Below are 21556 nucleotides of genomic sequence, written 5' to 3' on the forward strand. Positions count from 1 at the left end.
ACATAAAACAATTGAATTGACTCCCAAAAACCTCAATAATTGTTGATTCAGCTCAATTTAAATAAGTAGCAAGCAGCAAAATTCATGTTTTGAGTGCATTTCAAGACATAACTTCAATCAATAATCATAATTTTAATTAAATCATGCATCAAAGTCTGATTTTTGTATTTATTTATAAATAATTTATGTTCATTTTTTACTATATTTCACTCTAAAGATCATCTAGGGCTATTTAAACCCAAACTGGGTAAAAAATGGTGAGTTTGTTTAAAAGAATCTATTTCTAAAAAATTTTTAACCCAACAGTTGGGTTAAAAATGTATTTAACTATTTATTTATGAATAATTTATGTTCATTTATTACTATATTTCACTCTAAAGATCATCTTGAGTTATTTCAACCCAAATTGGGTAAAAAATGGTGAGTTTGTTTAAAGGAAAAAAAAATCTAATCTATTTATGACTAACTTTTAACCCAACGGTTGGGTTAAAAATATTTAACTATTTATTTATATATATATTTTATGGTTATTTATTACTAAATTACACTCTAAACATCATCTTGAGTTATTGCAACCTAAACTGGGTAAAAAATCTATTTATAACAAATTTTTAACCCAAAGGTTGGGTTGAAATAACCCACCATTTTTTAGAATGTACATTCAAATCATATCCAACAATTAAAATCTGATTATATATTTATTTTACTTTTTGAATGAATAAATAATAAATATATTTAATTCTATATCTTAAGACCTGATTCAAATCGCACTGAACTATGAAAATTCAAGCTATTTGTTGTTCTATTTATTTATTTATTTGTTTATTTATTTTATGACATGATTCACTTACAGTATTCGTTCTTTCAATTAACCAATCTTAATTCACACATTCGTTGATATATCCACATATTTACTTGTTAATTCATAATATTTCACGAACTCCAGGATTTTTCACACTTTCTCTTACCAAATTTTTTATTTAATTTCTCAAAGTGTATTTTGAAACTCAGTTTTATTAATTTACATGTACATTTATTCATTAATTCTACTCTTCTTTCTAAAGCGACTTACAAGTGAGGATAAACGAAGCACTTCAAATCATCAGAGTCTATCAGCATATAGAGTTTACTATGTATAGAGTATACTTAAGCTACTAAACATATATATAAAAAAATATCTCATCTGCAGTGAGAACACAATTCATCTCTACATCATCCTCTCTCTATATGAATGTTGCACAGTAATCATCAATTAGCATGCATGTATATCTTAGCACCCTTTAAAAGAAGTGACCGCAGTGCTACCGCTAACCGTACGCGTTCTCGAAATCCTCCTTCAAACACTAGAGCGTTTGAGACAATTACAGTGAATTAGCGGAGGAGACTGGATTGTTATCTGCTGAGCTTTCAGAGCCGACTCGGCTTTTTATGGAGGGACTTAACAGCTTGAGTCTAATCAAAGACATTTTTTTCCCCCCTCTGTGTTTCAGGCTAAAGAAATTCAATTAGTTTAATTGGTCTGCTTATTATAGGCTGTAATGTGAAGTGAGCGCCGCTGTTGTCAAACTTCACAGGCTACTTTAAACAGCCTCCTTAATTAGAAGAGCAACTTTAATCTCAGCGTTTCACTCGTACAGTAAGGAGGATCTTCTGGATTCGGGATAAACTAGTGAAGCTTTTAAAGTGCTCAAGTGTGGCCTTTCTAACACACTTTATTTGTAGGTTTTTACATAGATGATATTGATGGTTTATATTTAGGGCCAAAACCTTTTTTTCCAAGGTTGTAAATTCACTGCTGATGATTTTTTGTAAATTACACAGTATGTAACTGTAATATGAACTGTATTTTACTCTAGGACATTTATGCAGTATGTTACTGTATTTTAAAGTTGCATTGTAAAAATTACTGTATATTTTACAGCAGAGTGGCGAAACGTTGGCTTAGTGGTTAGCACTGTTGCCTCACAGCAAGAAGGTCACTGGTTCGAGTCCCGGCTAGGTAATTTGCATTTCTGTGTGGAGTTTGCATGTTCTCCCCGTGTTTGCGTGGGTTTCCTCTGGGTGCTCCGTTTTCCCCCACACATGCTGTACAGGTGAATTAAATAAACTAAATTGGCTGTAGTGTATGTGTATGAATAAGTGTGTATGGGTGTTTCCCAGTACTGGGTTGCAGCTGGAAGGGCAGCCGCTGTGTATAACATATGCTGGATTAAGCCTCATTCACACTGCAAGCGACTCGCAACGGCAAAGCGACAAGCGACTGTTTATTTCAACGGAGAGCTACGTGACTGTTAGCGACCAGGTGGGCGTGTCGACCGACACGACAAAGTTGAGAATCCTTCAACTTTATGCAAATGAAGAGCGACTTTCTTGAGCGACAGCCAATAGGAGCACCAGTAGAGCTCAAGTGATCCTCTCTCAGCTCACTCAGTGGCCAGTTGTATTCATGCTGTATAGACATGCACAGACCTGCGTTTAAAGCAGGGCGCCACCCAGAGCGACAGACAGCTACAAAGTCGCTGCTAGTCTGAATGAGGCATAAGTTGGCAGTTCATTCCGCTGTGGCAACTCGTGATGGACTAAGCCATAGGAAAACAAAATAATAAATGAATGAATTTTATAGCAAATATATATAAACCATTCTGGTTTATATATATTTGTATATATACATATATACAAACCATTCTGTAAATACATATACAGCAAGATAAGTAGTGCTGTAATTGTAAATAGAGCATTTTTGCTGTAATTGATTTACAGTAAGTTACTGTTGATCTTACAGGAATTACATAGTACATATAATTACATAGAAATATTTAACTTCTTTAACCAAATTAAAAAAACATTGGTAAAGTTCTAATATAAAATATATATAAAAATGACAATATATTTATTTCAAGACCTGATTCAAATCACATTTAAGGTCAAATATATTTTATATATTTAAAGACGTTCTGGTCACAAAAAACAACCTAATCTAGAGAAGTTAATTTATTTATTATTATTTGTGTATTACTCTATTTCCCAATTTGAAGCACATCCATCAAAAATGTATTTATTAATAAAACATTGTTTAAATTTAAATGAAGACGGAGCGTCTAGAAATATAATCAAATTAATAAAAATGATGACAATTATTCAGATACTACAGCAACACTGCTCTGTGGATGGTTTCTCCATATAAATAAATACATTAGAAGTGTACTTATTTACATTTATTACTGCTTTTTTAACTAATAGCTGTATTTTAAACCTGTGATAAACTGGGATAATACAGTAAACAAACCACACTCCAAAAATCGACATCTGTATTAAAAAAAATATTTTATACATTTCAAATAGATTTTCTAATTTAATTACATTTAATATATTTAATAATTTGTGTATATTTAGTTTAGTTTTAGTTTTTTTGAACATAATTACTTTAATTGCTTTAGTATATTTAATATAATTTTAATTCCTGTATTTAATTGCTGTGCCAACATCCACCAGTTAATAACTACTGCATATTTATTTATGATTTATTTCATTCATTCATTTATTTTATTTTCGGCTTAGTCCCTTTATTAATCTGGAGTTGCCACAGCGGAATCAATCGCCTGAATTATTTATTTTGCATATTTATTTATGAATATTTATTCAAATAATATGAAACATTTAAATTAGATTGTTAAACGTTTTATTTTAGTTGGTTAGAATTAATTACTTCCTCCATTCAAATTATAATTTGTCTTTAAATCCCTTAAACAAGCCTCTTTCAAATAGGAGTTCATATAGGAGCCTTGCTTTGCATTTCTAAGTTTAAGGGTGTTTTCACACCTGCCTTATTTAGTTTTGTTTAATCACATTAGAGTTAGTTTTCCCTCTTGATGCGTTTCATTTGGGCAGGTGTGAATGTAGCTATCGCACTCCAGTGTGCACCAAAGGCAGACCAAAAAAGTGTACAGAGACCTCCTTGAAGAGGTGGTCTTGGTACGCTTTCAAACGAACCCTGGAGCTGTTTGTTTGTGGTGAGAACATGATCCGAACTAAAACAAACCCAACAACAAAAAGTACTGCACCATTTTGGACTAATCCAGCTGCCGTAGTCCGATGCGCTGTCCCATCTTATCGGGTGTGGAGGAAAAATATTTGTTGATAGCGCTTTACCAACAGTTTTAAGCAAAGAGAGAGAGGAAAAAACCAGATGGATCTTTGGTAATATTTCTGGAAGATGACCATGTTGCAGCTAAATTAACTCATGCCTCCTCCTGAAGTGACTTGCGATGCGTCTTCGCCGTTTGCAATGCATTAAAATATTGCGCTTCATTCTCAAAATATATAGTTTGTCTAAAGTGATGTTTACAAACTATATAGTATGCTATGAGCAGGGATACAATCAGCCAGCGCAGTCGTCCCTCCATAGTAAAAAGTGACATTTTGTGTCTGTCGGTTTGTTTACTTGCAGTTCCATTGGCATTTTCCCGCATGTTGGATCTGACCAATCGAAAAGCAGTTTAGGAAATACGTTCAATAACATCTGGCCAATGAGTGATGTGGATTTTGTCACATGACTGCATTCAGGTTCTTTTCAACTGGTTCTGGCGAAAGCAATCAGTGTGGTGTGAAAAAGATCCAAAAACGTCAGATAAATGCTACAATGTATCATTTGTTGCCCTTGGTCCGGACCAAAAGAACCAAACCACAGATGTGAAAACACCCTAAGTATATTTTGACCTGTCGCTTACATTAGTTTAGCTCACGTTAACTAATCAACTCGCAGTTAAACAATCCATTTCTTCGCCGCTCACCCTTGTTTTTCCACCACAGTCTAAAGGGGTGGAACTTTTTGAGGGCCAATGACAACAAAATGGACGACAAAATGACAAATTGCACTTGTGATCAATCAGAGAAGCGGAAGTGGCTCACGCTCTGCTGGATGGGTTAATGGAGTGAAGACCTGAAGTTCAGCACCACATCTACACTTCTGCCCTTGAGCGAAGCACTTAAACCCAAATCGCTTCAGTAAACACTCCGTCTGAGAAATGACAGTGTATGCAAACCGGCCCATCGGCTTTTCTTTTTACGCAGTTGGAGGGAGAGAGAGATCTAAATGGTAAATGGCATTTTCTGTTCTTTTTCAGTGTGATTTGTTTATTTTTTTGCAGTTTAGAAATATTTTGTAGCATGAAGATAGCCCAGCCTAGCATGAAAACAGCTGATAGTTTAATGAAGACGCATGCGTACTTATTGAGATTTTGATCTTCTTCAATATGTCTAACAATTTATATAAGAGTAACTTTCTCCAAGCACAAGATACAATATTTAAAACATATTTTTAAATTTCATTTCTAGATATTTTTCTTAATTCTTCCTTATTTTATTTATTTTATTTAGTTTTATTTTAATTTTTGATGTTTGTTCTGTTAAATGTTTTCATTTTTTTTGTTTTTTAAAATGTTTTATTTAATTTTGTTTTATTTTTGTTTTGTGTTCTGTTTAATGTCTTATTTTAATTTATTTAGTTTTGTTTGCTTTTATTTAAATTTTTGTTTTTTTGTTCTATGTTTTATTTTATTTTGTTTAATTTTATTTTATGTTTTTTTGTTCTGTTAAATGTTTTATTTTATTTTATTTTATTTTATTGTTGTTTTGTATTTTGTTAAATGTTATATTTCATTTGATTTTTTGTTTTATTTTATTTTGCGTTATTTTATTTTAAATTGTTGTGTTTTGTTCTGTTAAATGTTTTATTTTATTTTATTTATTTATTTTTTTTTTTTCTGTGTTCTGTTGTTTTATTTTATTTTATTTTATTTTATTTTGTTTTATTTTTCATTTTTGTTTTGTGTCCTGTAAAATGTTTTATTTTATAAAATGTTGAAGCTGAATAAAAAAAACATTTATCTGCATTACCAAAAATATATATTAATGGAAAAAAGTTTTGTTTTATTTTTGTTACAGAAAACGAATGAATAAGAAATAAACTCAAATATAGCATCCTAAGGTTGCCAGTCACCTTTTCTGAAGCTTAAAAACACCCCAATCATTTATAGCAAAGAAACATTTTGCTTTTTAAGCATTTCATGTTCTATTTGTGCCCAATTTGTGGAAAGTGCCAAATGCTTTTTGCAGAGAGAGAGAGAAAAAAAGAGCAGAGGACACAAAGAAAGCCGCCACACAGTGCTAACACAATAAAACTGTATTACATTTGTGCTTAAAATGATTACAGTACAGTATGTACACGTCCTAAAAATAAACATCTCATGCTGAATAACACATAAAAAGAAAATCCATATACAATAGCAAGCAAAAAGGAATATTTTTTGTTTTTAAATATGTACAACCACCATATACAAATGAAGTCTGTCATCATATTTTCTCTAGGCTATATTCCCTCGGTTCCCAAAGGTAATCGTAGCCCATAAAAGGATTATCAACATTGTAGGCTACAGTAGTGATTTGCGCTTGAAAGTCGATCGTAAACAAAACCCGGTAAAAGGCAAATCCTCCGACCAGGTATTCTCCAGTAATGCGACCTGATTGTGTTTAAACAGGGTTCTGATCAAAATGTGCCGCTCAAAAACAACGAAAGACAAATACGAGGTGGTGTTCGTCACGTCTGGAGGAGATGCTTGAAAAAGCTTCAGGTATAAACATGTCAGGGACGAGCCTTGAAGTACACGCAATGACGAAAAGCCGATTAAATAAATACAGTGAAGAAACTAACTCATAGTTTCCCAAACCCCATTACACAAATGTTCGCATCGGCTCTTTTTAAGTATAAAAAAAGTCATAATGTCACCAATGAAATCTCACCGCTTGTTGAAGATGTCGAAGGCCAAAAGCTTTTTGAGTAGCTCCACCCACTGCGAAATCTCATTGGTTCTCATAACTGTACATTAATTATCGAACATCATCTGATAGGCTGTTCGTAATTACTCCAAATCCCAGTTCAGATGCAATGGAGACGAAAGAAATCACTACGGACAATGAGAAAACCCATTGAACCTGAGATCTTATGATCAATTTTAGTATTAACTACATAATCTTCACCCTGTTAATGGCAATGTGGGGGGGAGTTGTGTGTTTGTGTTCACAAAAGTCTGGTCTTCATAAGGCCGTCAGGCATTGTCGTTAAATTAGAACCACAGTCTTGGTCCGTCTTCGAATGTTCTTCTGACTTACAAAAAAAACGTCTCTATGGCTAATCTGTACAGTACACCGTCCCTTTCTCTTCGTATATACAACGTGATGGGGGGATGACAGGGGCTGGAGAGGGCACTAGTGCTTTGTGTGTCTGATTGCATGCCCCCTTCAGGTCCTCCTGGAAGCGGTGAAGTCGCGGGACGGTCAGCGGACCTGCGGCGCGTAGCCCTCCTTCATCAGTCCCTCCTCGTAGTCTGTCTGGCACAGGATCATGTTGTTCTTCAGGAAAAACTTGTCTCCGACGCAGAACCTGCATATAGGCCAAACAGAAACACAGCATTTACATAACTGCATAGAGTAAATGTATATAAATCACTAAATGGCCTCAATACTTTGCAGATTTGCTACAAATCTAACAGGTCACTCAAATCTATAGGATCAAGTAAATTGAAAAAAGAAAGCTGGGTGAATCAGCCTTCAGCTACTGTGCCCCCTGCTGCTGGAATCAGCTTCCAGAAATGATCAGATGTGCTCCAACATTAGGCGCATTCAGATCAAGACTGAAAACACATCAGTTTAGCTGTGCCTTTACTGAATGAGCAATGTGCTACATCCACCAGTTCGTATTATTATCTCTTTCTTTTCTTTTTCATTCGTTTAAAACCTGTTTTAACCTGTTTTTAATAATTTTTTATTCATTTTAATCATTTTTATTTTCTTGTTTCTTTTATTCTTGTTTATGTAAAGCACTTTGAATTACCAGTGTGTATGAAATTAGTTATACAAATGAACTTGCATGACTGTACCACCTGTGTTCAGAGTCTGGGGGTCTTGTAATAGGCAGTGCTGTGCTGTGATTAGGTCTAGTTTCTATCTTCTTCGTCCTCTAGCAAGAGGTTAAAGGGATGGTTCTGTTGTCATTTACTAGCCCCTCACTTCATCCAAACCTATCTTTCAGTTCAATTATTCTGTTGAACACTGAAGATATTTTGAAGCATGTTGAAAACTTTCTTTGTATTGTTTTTCACTACTCATGTTGGTTTCCACACCTTTATTTGTGTTCAGCAGAATAAAAGAAGTTCATGAACACTTGGAACTTTGAGTAAATTAGATTTTTTTTTATGTGAAATTTTTCATCTGCCAAAAACTTTTTAAACTGTGTGAAATGCAGAATTGACTGCAGAGTTTGCAGAATGCAGAGTTTTCTTATTTGTTTTTAGTATTTATAGGGACCACAGTACCAACAAGCATTGGGTCAAATAATCAAAAACCCAACATTCGTTAATTTATTAATTTAAATTACACTTGTTTAGGAGTTTGTCCATATTTGACCCAATGTTGGGTTGCAAGAACCTAAATGTTTTTAGGGTGCACTTACACTATGCTATCCATACTGTGCCCAGGCACATTTCCCAGGTTGTTTGACAAGTGTGAGTGCTCCCAATCGGGCTGAGGCGCGGTTTAGTTGGCCAGCCCTTGCACGGTTGGAAGAGGTGTGCCAGAGCAACGTTCGGTTGGGCTTTGGCGTGGTAGGCTTGTATTGTGAGTGCAAAGCGCACCTGAGTGCGAAACTGAAGACGCGACGTTACTTTTAAGAGACTGTTTCATATGGATTAATCATTTTTTATTAATCATTCTTATTTTTCAATAAACACAAGCTGTCATAGTTTATTAAAGATGCAAACCCCTAGCTGCACGTCAACTGTACCTTCAGCAAACCAAAAGTTGTGGATCTGTTATTTGACTGTGCAAAATATTTGACTGTGTCTCTGCATATCAAATGGCTAAAACAATATGACTAAAGCCATCTCCACTGTGCTAAGCAAGAGTGCTTCTCTTCCTGTTAAACTGAACAGTTGTTTCATCGATGACGTACAGTAAGCATGCTCAGGTGTAAGTGCAGGCCATTGGGGGAGAGAGGAGGGGGGACAATCGTGCTTCAGCACGGTTCAAGGCAACTGTACCTAGTGTAAGTACACCCTTAGAGTGCATCTGAACTACTGCATTCATCAAATTCACTTAAATCTATGTTTTTGAATTTACTTCATGTTCCTAGAACTAAAAAACAACAGGGATGATCATGCTTTTGCTGTCATTTATCCCAAATAACGGAATATTCTCATGGCTTACACCGCATCTGCTCAACCTCTGTCTATTTCTAAAACCATCTTGCAAACTTCACACAGTAGCTTTCAACACCCCTTGATTTTCATCAGCATTCAATTTCCTTTCCTTTATTTTTGTTTCATTCCTTAGGCTTCTTGTTTCTATCATGTTTTGTTTCTCTTTCGTTGACTCCCTGATTGGGGTTTAATATAAAGCACATTTGTAATTTTGCAAGGAAAACCATGTATAAAGATAATGTATAAACGTAACGAATTGGTGTTATCCTGAATGATGCAGAATTGCAAAAGGAGTTTTGGACTTGTTTTTAATTATTATTTGTATTTTTTTATAGTAAATCTTTTTCCATAGTAAATCATTAACATCTATAATAACATTTACAGTTACATTTGCGATAAATTTGAATTCTTTTATATTTTTCCCCCAATTTCTGTTGAATCGAGAGATTTTTTTCAACACATTTCTAAACATGATAATTTTAATAACTTATTTTTAATAGCTGATTTATTTTATCTTTGCCATGATGATAGTACATAATATTTGAGTAGATATTTTTCAAGACACTAGTATTCAGCTTAAAGAGACATTTAAAGGCTTATCCAGGTTGATTAGGCAAGTTGTATAAATATTCTGTAGCCGATAGGAAAAACAAAATATTGCTTGAGGCCTAATAATATTGACCATAAAATGTCTACTAAAAAAATGAAAACTGCTTTTATTCTAGCCAAAATAAAACAAATAAGACTTTCTCCAGAAGAAAAAATATTATAGGAAATACTGTGAAAGTTTTCTTGATTTGAGAAATTATTTTGACCTTATTTTTTTCTTCTGAGGAAAGTCTTATTTGATTTATTTTGGCTAGAATAAAAGCTGTTTTTATTATTATTATTATTATTATTAGAAACAAATCTTTTACGCACTCTTCAAAGAAGCATTTGGTCAAATTAACATTATTACCAATTTTGGATTATGGGGATTTAATTTACAGATCAGCTTCACAAACTGGATGTTGTTTACCATGCAGCGTTTCGTTTTTTCACTGGTGCGCCATTTAATACTCATCACTGTCAACTGTATTCTTTATTGAATTGTCCTTCTCTTCAATCACGTCGACAAATTCATCGTTTTCTGTTCATTTACAAAGCTCTCATGGGGAAAACTCCACTATATTAGCCACATCTTAACATTCAGAAAACATGTGAAAATCTGTGCTCTAGTAGTTTTATTAATCGTTGCATACCCAAAATCCCACTTCAATTGGTCGCTACTCTTTTTAGTTTTCTGCTGCTGATGTTTTGACCTTAAAGCTCAACATTTTTAGAATTCAATCCAGTTAATAGTACAAGATCACTGTGCTTGTTTATAGTTTTTCCTTGGTTTTATATGCTATCATCTGCATTTGTGAAACTGTTATTGTATTGTGTCCCTGTTGCTTTGTATCTGCTTTTTATGTTGCTTCTTGTCCAGGTCGTCATTGTAAATGAGAACTGGTTCTCAATTGACTTTCCTGGTTAAATAAAGGTTATTAAATGTATATAGTTCAAAATCAAATCATTACATATTGTTACTTGTTTAATGCGTTTGCTGCCTGTTTTCATTTTGTTTTCAAGTAACTTTAGTCCATACTAGTTGTTTCTGTAAAAAAGTGCTATATAAATACACTTGTATTGCGTTGTATTGTATTGTAACTTTAGAGGGACGCAGGAGGACTCATTACCAGTGAAAGTTGCAGGCTTCCCCACAGACTCGCATCTCGCCCCCTCAAATATTAGCGTGCGTTTTCCTGCGGACACGTCGGAGAACGAGCATCTCCAGAGTGAACCTCGCATCTACTCCACCTGCAGCTGTTTCATAAATATACCCCACAGACGGAGCGCTGCCTGACGGGCCGCTGTCTCACTTGACCTTTCAGAAAGCAGATTATGTTGGTCAGGCAGAGGAGAGAGACAAAGAAGGCGGTGGAGAGGGAACCAAAGCGAGCGCTCTGTGTGTTTAGGTGTCCTGAGGGCCGCTTATCTTGCTCACAGCGAGAGTTCGACAAGGTCGGAGCCAACGCTTGTGTCTACTGGCCGTACTGTTCCCTATACCGAACTCTCCCGCCTGTGGACCAGGAGAAGAAAAAAAAGATGTGTTCTGTTGGTGCCATTTTAATGATTAGAAGTTTGCATCGGAATGCTGTGTTTGGCAAAAGTTAGGCGCTCGCTTTAAAGAATAGTTAGAGGAAGAGTTCATCTCGAGGTAAAGTCAGCAAGAACTGTTTTCTGAAAGCGTGTTATTGGTCTGGTTGTGAACATCTATGCGTATCGTCTTCAGTCTTTATGAGGCCTGGTTATGTTGCGTTAGTGTTCAGATTTTCAGATACTTGAGATTTATACACTCTCTTCATTATCTGCTTACATTTACACTGTAAAGATGCTGGGTTTATCATAAGCATTATATCGATAATTCTTTACACAGTTGGCAGTAAGAAGGAACATATAAATGTTATCTTATTAACATCTAGCAGCTAAATGAGTCTGTAAAAATATTCAAAGGCTTTTATTTTTCATAAACAGCGTGGATGTGAATGCATCTGAATGTTCTGATTGGCTGGAGTAGATGTCTCACGTCAGCGCGTTCTAAGTGCTCTTTCTGGCAATTTTCCTTCTGCGTTCACACAGAGGAGCAAATTCTGGCAAATTACCAGTAATGTTACAACATCTCTTTCTGGAAAATTGAACGAATTTACCGGTATTTTAAAAATGGGGCCGTTCACGCATGATCGCTTTAATTAGCCGGTAATTTTCCGTAGAGGTCTGTATGTGTAAAAGGTGTCCCAACACAAATCGATTAAGTTAACTTAATTGTTTTTTTCTTCAATCCAGTTAAATTTGTAAAAACAATTAGGTTTTCCCACCAAAAAACTCAAGAATTGTGTTGATTCAGCTCATTTTAAATAAGTATTTTAAACAAGCAGCAACAATAATTTTTTGAGTGTATAATTATTTTGTGAACAAGTCTGTTTGTGTGTGTGTTTTTTTGTGTGCTTTTGACATGACTAGAGAAAGGATTATTGATTTTGTAATCGCAAACTAATTTGACATAATAACTTAAAAAAGTAGCTTTAGAGAAAACAATATAAAGGAAGTATTAAATGGGCAAAATAAATAAATAAATAAATTATAAAATAGAACCGTTTTGCCATTGAATTTCACAAATATTGGTTTAGACTCATTTTTAGTCTTCTTAAAAACAAAAGTAGATGTCAAAGTTACAGTGAAGCACTTTGTAAATGAATGGGGCATACATTTGAATCTTATTATAATTAGCTGATGTGTTAGAAAAAGAGTTTAATACTCATGTAATCGCAAATTAATTGCATATTAAATTTAACTAAAGTTTAAAACCAAAAAGCTTTAGAAAAAGGAAATATTAAATGGGGTAAATATTTAAACTGAGATCAAATTTAAGCATTTTGCAGTTGAATTTCACAGAAAATTATTTAGACTCGTCTTTTGTTTTCTTAAAAGCAAAAGTAAATGTCAAAATTACAATGAAGCACTTACACTATAAAATAATTAGAATCTTATTATAATTAGTTGATGCAATAGAAAAGAGTTTAATCCTCATGTAATCGCAAATTACTTGCATATAAAATGTAACTAAAGTTGAAAACCAAAAAGTAGCTTTAGAAATAAATACAATGAAAAACAAATATGGACACAAATAAGTAAATAAATAAATAAAACAATCAATAAATCAATATATAAATAAATAAAATAGAGTTTGAGAAATGAGAAGCTTTTTTAAAATCAGTTCTTCTACTAAAATGAGTCTTTTTGCAGCCATTTTAGACTCTTATTTAGAGTCTGGTGGATATTATCGATAGCGTATTTTGCTATCAAAACTTTGCTTTCAATTCTATCGTAAGTGATAAGATAATGACTGAATATAGTGTGAATATACCCTGCACGCACCGAACATCACACAGACGTAAAATTGACGTCGGACTCCGTCAGAATAACTTTGAATGTCGGTTGTATATGAAAATTGTGTTGAAGTCAAACTCCAACATGACGAATTTTAGTTAGGTAATTAGGCCTACTCAACATAAAACCAACCAAAGATAAACATCTATAATTTTAGAATTTGATGTTGTATCGATGTCACATCATGACGTTAAAATGATGTTGGATTTTCGTTAGTTAATGCCACAGCCTAAAACCAATCAAATATCAATGCCAGCTGACGTCAGTATTAGACAGCAAATAGACGTTAAATTTTGGTCACTCATGTCGCAATCAAAATAGAACTAAACATCAACGTCATTTGAGGTTGCTGGGTACCAACATTGCGTCACAAGTGTCGTCGATTCAGCTCAATTTACATTCAGATTCTATCAAACGTCCTCGGGATGGTCGAAAGATCTGAAAGTCATCGCTCAATATAGTGACGAGCATACTTTATAAACCTCCCTCTCCACCACGCGCTCCAGAAAACTTTTTTTATTCGTCACACACACACACCAATGTCAACCGGAAAGCCGCAGCCATTAGTCTGGCCCAAGTATCAACAAGTAATATCCATTAATCGCGCTTGTTGACACGGTGATTAACACAAAGCAGAGGTGTGCTTAATGTAATGGTGTCATTCACTCCAATAAAAACGTCCTGTTTAAATGACACATTCTTGCCAGGAATCCATTAGTGTCTGTCTTTTCTGACATCCTGGCCCCTCTCCACCTCCTCTTCTGAGCACCTCCATCTCTCGCTTTTTCCCTCGGCTAATAGGATCTCTCTGTGTTTATTTACAGCCTGTGTTTTTCGGCTCCCTCTTAGCCTCGTCGCCGCCCCGCTCCGCTGCGCCAAATTGTTTCTGCTTGGTGAAATGTCAACAGCGTTTGTGACATCTGTGTGCCAATTATGACGAGGATATTGCAGTCAGCCCATCAGAGGTAGCGGTAATAAATGCCCTTGCGCTGCCCTCCGTTTTTCTCTCCTCGTGCAGTCATTACCGATCGCCACATGTTTCCTGGCACCTACATTAGCCTTAGTTTGATGCGTCGCCCCCTTTTCAATCTCTCCTCCCAGATGAGTTCGACTTCAGATTGCTTTAATTGCTTTTTAGTATTTCCCATCAAGTGGAAGCGGGGGTGGAAAAAAAAGTAAATGCATTTGATCTAGTGTTTGCTCAGGTGTGACCGGAAATTTGGGCCTTTTCATGCAGTTTCTAAGGCGGTCGTTTTGATGGTTTAATTGAGGATGGTTAATTGTAATGAAAATGGGGAGATTAAAAGTAAACGCAATTAATAACGGCCCCTAACCCGTGGATAAATGACAATTTAATAAAGCATTTTTATTCAGTATTTAATAACAAAGTTCAGTTTATTAACTGGGTAAGTTTAAGCGATGAACTAACGTAGAAAAAAGACATTTGAGTGCATGTGATGAACAACTGTATAAGTCCAAAATTAAAATAAAAAATAAGATAAGCATGTCATATTACTGTATGTGTGAACTTTGTATACAGACACAGTTTGGGGATATTTTCGCACGACCAAGAGTCTGTATTTTGACCATTAAAACAGCGATGAAAAAACACTTATGTCCACTAAGAAGAATGGAGATGACCATTGCTGTCATTTCCGCTTCGGACATTAAAAGGCAAATCCTTGGCAAAAAAGGAGAGCCGACATGAACAAATGGAAGGACAGAGTAAGGAAGGCTTTAAGGGATGCTGGGAAACCATATTTGAATCAAAGAGTAGAACAAAAACCAGAATTTGCATTACGTCTCCAAAGCTTGTGAAGACTTAAATATATAGCATATATAGTTAATGGTTTTAATTTATAATACGTTATTTATTAAGAAATGTATCTCTACTGTATAACCTTTGACATGGGCCTCTTGGTTAGAACATTTGTCCAGTGGTTTGAATGTGTCAAATTGTAAAAAAAAGACTTGTGTAAAATGTAATATAAAAATAAACAATATCCTACTTAACAACAACAACAATAATAATAATAATAATAATAATAATAATAATAATAATTATTATTATTATTATTATTATTATTATTATTATTTGTATTATTAAGTAGGATTTCTTTTCTTAATAAATAGCCTACTGTAAATTACAACCATCAACGATTTATATGATTTATATATGAGATTAGACCTGTTAGCTGAGTGGTTTTATGTTTTAGAATAGAATATGGAATATTCTCAATAATATTTGTAAAGGAAACTCAGGCCCTATATGTGCCGTCTATATATATTTCAATATAAGTGCAATAAGAGTGTATATTTCAAAACGAGTGCATGTTTTTACCAAAACTTCTTGTTTTTTTTTATGAGTGTGCATGTATAAACAATATAATTTGCACAAAAATTTGCACTAAAGAAGTTGTTAGTTGGGCTAGGGTTAAGGTTAGAGTTTTTACGTTATAACCAACATGGTTCAAACGATGGAACTGCAACAAAGCAACTACCATTTTGGGAAACACTCGTCAATACATCTTTCATTTACCAAACAATAGATCTTACTATGATAGTTCATTTGCGAGCTATGTCGTTGTTTGGGAAACGCACCCTAGATTAACTTGCCTGAATTTATTTTATTTTATTGCTGTGAACTGAATAATAATAATAATAATAATAATAATAATAATAATAATAATAATAATAATAATAATAATAATAATAATAATAATAATACTACTACTACTACTACTACTACTACTACTAATAATAATAATAATAATAATAATAATAATATAACAACAACACTAATAATAATCATAATTATTATTATTATTATTATTATTATTATTATTATTATTATTATTATTATTATTATTATTATTATTAATAATAAATTAATTGATTAATAAGCAAAATTAATTAAAATGAATCAAGTGACCCCCCCAGTTCTTTATATTAAAAAACCTCTTCTTGGCATCATTCCCTCATATTCCCTTTCTTTCATTTCTCCGCTGTCGCCTCTCTCCTTTTCCTCAGGTGTGACAGTAATGATGAATATGTCTATTGAGACCCGTCTTGTTAAAGAAAAGATGGCTTCCAAGGCAGTGGACTTAATGATGTATGGCTTCGTCAGCTATTTGCCTCTGAGGTCTGTGTTAACTAGAGTAGTAACATTCCTCTTCTGTGAAATAACATGCTGGCGCTGAGTGGAGGAGCGACGACTTGAAAGAGCAAGAGGAAATGAATCACGCAGGGAGGTCTATAGACTGAGAGAAAGAAACTCGACATTAGAAAAAGACATTGAACTGAGCCCATCTGCAGCAGTGTAGGACAGGAACCATTCAGAGGTCACGGTTCTGTTCGGATTCACACTTGACCCGATTCTTGATTCAGTTGAGCGAATATAGATTTAATACAAATGTTTCTTGAGATTTATGAAAAAAGATCATTGTTTCAGATGATGAATTTTCATTTCATTGGGATATTTAAACAGAACCCACTTCTCAAATTCAACATTTCAGATTTCATTATATTAAATATAGCTGGGGGTTATATACACACAAATAATTACAATAAATTAAACACATTTCAACTTATTTAAGTCATATAAGCTGTTATAAGTCCGTTTAATTACAATAAGATAAATAAGTTTCAACTTAAGTCATATGAGCTGCTTTAAGTTAGTTTAATTACATTAAGTTAACCACGTTGCAACTTATTTAAGTCATATGAGCTGTTTTAAGTCCGTTTAATTACAATAAGATAAATAAGTTTCAACTTAAGTCATATGAGCTGCTTTAAGTTAGTTTAATTACATTAAGTTAACCACGTTTCAACTTAAGTCATATGAGCTGTTTTAAGTCCGTTTAATTACAATAAGATAAATAAGTTTCAACTTAAGTCATATGAGCTGCTTTAAGTTAGTTTAATTACATTAAGTTAACCACGTTTCAACTTAAGTCATATGAGCTGTTTTAAGTCAGTTTAATTACAATAAGATAAAAAAGTTTAAACTTAAGTCATACAAGCTGTTTTAAGTTAGTTTAATTAAATTAAGTTAACCACGTTTCAACTTATTTAAGTTAGGTTAGGCTACAAGTTGACTACATTTCAACTTAAGTCATACGAGCTGTTTTAAGTCAGTTTAATTGCAATAAATTAACTACATTTCAACTTAAGTCATACGAGCTTAAAACTGTTTAATTACAATAAGTTAACCAAGTTGCAACATAAATCATGCAAGCTATCATAAATCAGTTTAATTACAATAAGTAAAACACATTTCAATTTATTTAAATCAAATGAGCTGTTTTAAGTCAGTGTAATTAAGATAAGTTAACCAAGTTTGAACTTAAGTAATACAAGCTATTTTAAATCAGTTTAATTACAATTAGTTAACCACGTTTCAACTTAAGTCATAAAAGCTATCTTAAATCAGTTTGATTACAATAAGTTAACCACATTTCAACTTATATGAGCCATCTTAAATCAATTTAATTAGTCTACAAGTTGACTACATTGCAACTTAAGTCACACAAGCTCTTTTAAGTCAGTTTAATTGCAATAAGTTAACCACAATTAAATTTAAAGTCATACGAGCCCTCCTAAATCAGTTTAGCTAGGCTACAAGTTGACTACATTTCAACTTAAGTCATAAGAGCTGCTTTAAGTCAGTTTAATTGCAAAATGTTAACCAAGCTTCAACTTATTTAAGTCATATAAGCTTTTTTAAATCCACATTTCATATTATTTTAATCCACATTATTCATGTTTTAAATTATTTTAATCAAACGAGCCATTTTAAGTTACTTTAATGTAATTTAAGTCCATAAAAAAAAAAACTTGGTTAAATTGATTTAACCTTAAAAACATTCAAAGGCAGCCTTACAGCAATGCATTGACTGACAGCTAGAACTAAGGTTTGCAAATGTCTCCAAGGGGACGCTACTGTCATCTATGCTGTAGTTTAAAGTTACCGCAGCCTAATTTGGCTCAGACTGTCCGACAAGGACAGTGACCCGTGCCGGTGACCCTCCTGCCCTGCCGCCCTGCTCTGGCTGTCCCAAGGGGCCGGTGAGCGGCATGGCCTGGTCTCATCACCGGGTACTGGGACTCATGAGCTGGGCTGATGAGGCCTGAGTGGACGACAGGCTCATCGATTAACTGTCCCTTCAGGGCTGATCTGTGGCTAACGGCCGGCCGGAGTCTCCAAACCACACAAACACACCACACTCACGCTCACAGAGCTCAGCAAACAACCTCAAGCTGGATGAGCACATTCACAGCCAATAACATGAATATTCACAGCAGATTAAATACGGCTGTGTGGGACGATGGGATAGTTTATGGATGACATGGAGTAGTAGTGTACTGTACTGACATCTATTGAATAAAACTAATATTTATATTATACACAAACCTAATTCTCTTTTTATATATAAACTATTAATTCACTTATGACTTATTAATTTTATTTGTCATGGTAAAAAGGGAAATATAAAGGAAAATAGTTACAAAAAACCCTTTCTTGATGCTTGAAAAACCGTTTTGCAACCTAAAATAAATATAAATACAAACATATATTAGTCAACATGAAGCTTTCCTAGCGTAATCAACGATATGTCAGGCCAATTCGTAACTTTTTGATTTACAATCTAGTTTGTACATTTTAGTACGATTTGCTCATCCAACAATGGTGGTTGGGTTTAAGGGTGGGGTTTGGTGCCTCAGCTCATTTTTGTATGACTAAATCTCTCGACTAAATTAGTTACTAAACTGACAAAATGTAAAATATTTAAGTTGCCTCTTGAGATCAGACAGCAAATGTAATATATTTTGAATGTAATTTTAATAATCTTAAAGTTACATGAAAAATGGCCATTTCACAATTAAATAATAAACACACCTAAGCACAGCTTTCACCGAATCACTTTGGTTAGTTAGTACATAGTCCAAAAAATATTATTTTTTTTTAAATCAATGATTTACTCTCCAATTTATGACAGTTTGAGGCTTTTAGCATTTTCGAGCCATATTTACTCGATACCATATTTACTTTTAAAACTGTCATTACTTTAAAGAGCTATGATGAAATCTTCTATAAGCTGTTTGGACAGAACAGTGTACAGGTATAGTGTGTCCACAGTCATATTGGGGTGATAGAAACACAATAAGTCTCTTTTTTCAAAAAACATTCCTGAAGTCCAATGTGACGTAGGAGTGCGGTTTCCTCGCACACCGAATTTATTGACAGCTGCGTACTAACATGTCTCCGTAGTAGTGTGTGTAATCAACAAGACAGGATGTGCGCAAAGCAACTGGGATTAAAAGATCTGTTCGCCTCTCTGTGATCATCAAGAATAAGTTTTACAAGTTTAAAACAGTGCATGTTTGTAATAAATTACAGTCGCGTGTCAGTACAATTATAAAAGAAGATGCTTTAATCCTGGTTTGTGGACGTTAAATCAGGTTTATTTTGTAACATAACGAATTGAGGGATTGGGGATTGAGGCACACTCTGACAGGCACGTGGGAAGGGAGGGTGGGGAGAACCAGCATTAAAGGCACAGGCAACAGCTACATGGTTGTTCATAGCAGAAAAGCCAAAATTCTGAAAGGTAGAATAAATAATCTGAGGGGTGTTTTGAGCTGAAACTTAACAGACACATTCTGGAGACACAAAAGACTTATCTTAAATCTTGAAAAAGAGGTAAAATAGGTTTTAAAAGTCTGTTTTTTTTTTAACACAATTCCTAGAAAAACAGAATATTAAATGAGAAAACATTGGGCATAGTTTGTTTTTTCTTACATCGAGCTGATTGGATGTGGTAAAATAGGCATTTAAAAGGGTTTCAGATGTCATTTTATGATGCCATAATCATTTTTGACGGCATTAAAAGACTAGCAGTCACATGCTTCAAAATCGAAGAATAACTCACTTAAGATTGATGAAATATTTATTGTGGGAAGTCTCTGGTATTCAGATGTACTATACGTGAGCCAGACAGACACAGTTCAGCAGTCGCTTTGTGGAAATGAAGCTAATCACGCTCAGTATTTAATGGTGCTGTTGTGTGGCCTGGCTAATGAATAGACTGTGTAGGAGATGATGGCCTTGCTGATGTGTGTGGGGGGGAAAGCAGGGGTGGCCCAGCTGTATTAAAAGCTTGATTGTCATAATTTAAGCATCAAACGCTAATGTCGGGACATTTTTGACCCTCGCGAAGGAGCATAATTACACAGCGTGACCTCTGTGGACCTGTTAGCCTGCTCTCAGCATTAGAATGCCTGTCCCATGTCAGTGGCGACAAGGAGAGCATTTGGTAAGATGGATTAGATGGCTCTTTTAAAGGCCACGGCCTCTTTAATATTGTTTGAGGAGGGGAAATGAGAAGGGAAGAGAGCTGGCTGGATGTATATGAAAGTAGACAGAAAAAAAAAATGATGAAAGTGGAAAACTATAATGAGTGGAATGGAAGCAAGTAAATAGGGGCGGGTCATTTTCTAGAAAGCATTTGATTGGATAAAAGTCATCAGTATTTTTCACGGTTTGGTTAAGGTTTATTTTAGCATGCAGGCTATTGTTCTGAAATATGAATACAATTTCACCTAATGACTTGATATTTTTATTGGGAAAGAACTGATGATTTTAGATTTATTGGGATGATTCTTTAGGGCAGTGCATCTGCACAAATCTAATAAACAAACTGCAAAAATAGATTAATACAATGAAGAAAAGCACACACATAAAACAAACACTCACTTGTATTGTTTTCCAAGGAGTCTAACAGTATTCAGCTACAGTAATTGAACAATCAAGTGTAAAATAATACTGTATAGTCTTTGTTGTACAAGTAATTCAATAAAATGATCATTATTAAAGTTAAAAACGGGTTAAATGTCTTGTATCTGAATGCTTTTAAAGTCCTCCTACAGACACAAGCGTCAAAAACTAAAATATAGACTCTACTTTGCACATCCTGCCATGTGACTATTGCAAATGATCCCATTGTGATATCGATGCTGAAATGATATATTGTGCAGCCCTAATGCAGGCTGTCAGAATGCTAATGCACATGAACTAGAAGCCATAAAATCTTTTGATTTCAGCAGATTCCTGAACTAGAATTTGTAGTTGTAAAGATGGTGAATAGAACAAAACAAATGAGAAAAATTAAATCGAGCTCAGCAAATCAGAATGTAAAAAAACAAAGTGTGAAAAACTAAAATTAGTAGAAACAATAGCATGGTGGTTAGCACAACAACATATGGTGCAGTAGCACATCACGGCACCCCGAGTTCGAATCCTGGCTCGAGGACATTTCCCAACCCTACCCGCCTCT

The 21556-nt window shown here is 34.2% G+C and overlaps 1 protein-coding gene across 4 annotated transcripts in view; it reads right to left on the minus strand.

The window, feature by feature from the left end:
• Nucleotides 1-6163: 6163 nt before the first annotated feature.
• lmo3 (LIM domain only 3) overlaps nucleotides 6164-21556 on the minus strand; it is a 63848-nt gene continuing 48455 nt past the window's right edge. For all 4 annotated transcript variants that reach the window (XM_056455850.1, XM_056455853.1, XM_056455852.1 and 1 more), the window contains exon 4: nucleotides 6164-7438. In XM_056455850.1, the coding sequence (XP_056311825.1) occupies nucleotides 7333-7438 (106 nt within the window). In that variant the 3' untranslated portion in view covers nucleotides 6164-7332. The remainder of the gene's footprint in view (nucleotides 7439-21556) is intronic.

Source organism: Danio aesculapii, chromosome 4 (genome assembly GCF_903798145.1).
Source record: "Danio aesculapii chromosome 4, fDanAes4.1, whole genome shotgun sequence".
Taxonomy (NCBI): Eukaryota; Metazoa; Chordata; class Actinopteri; order Cypriniformes; family Danionidae; genus Danio; species Danio aesculapii.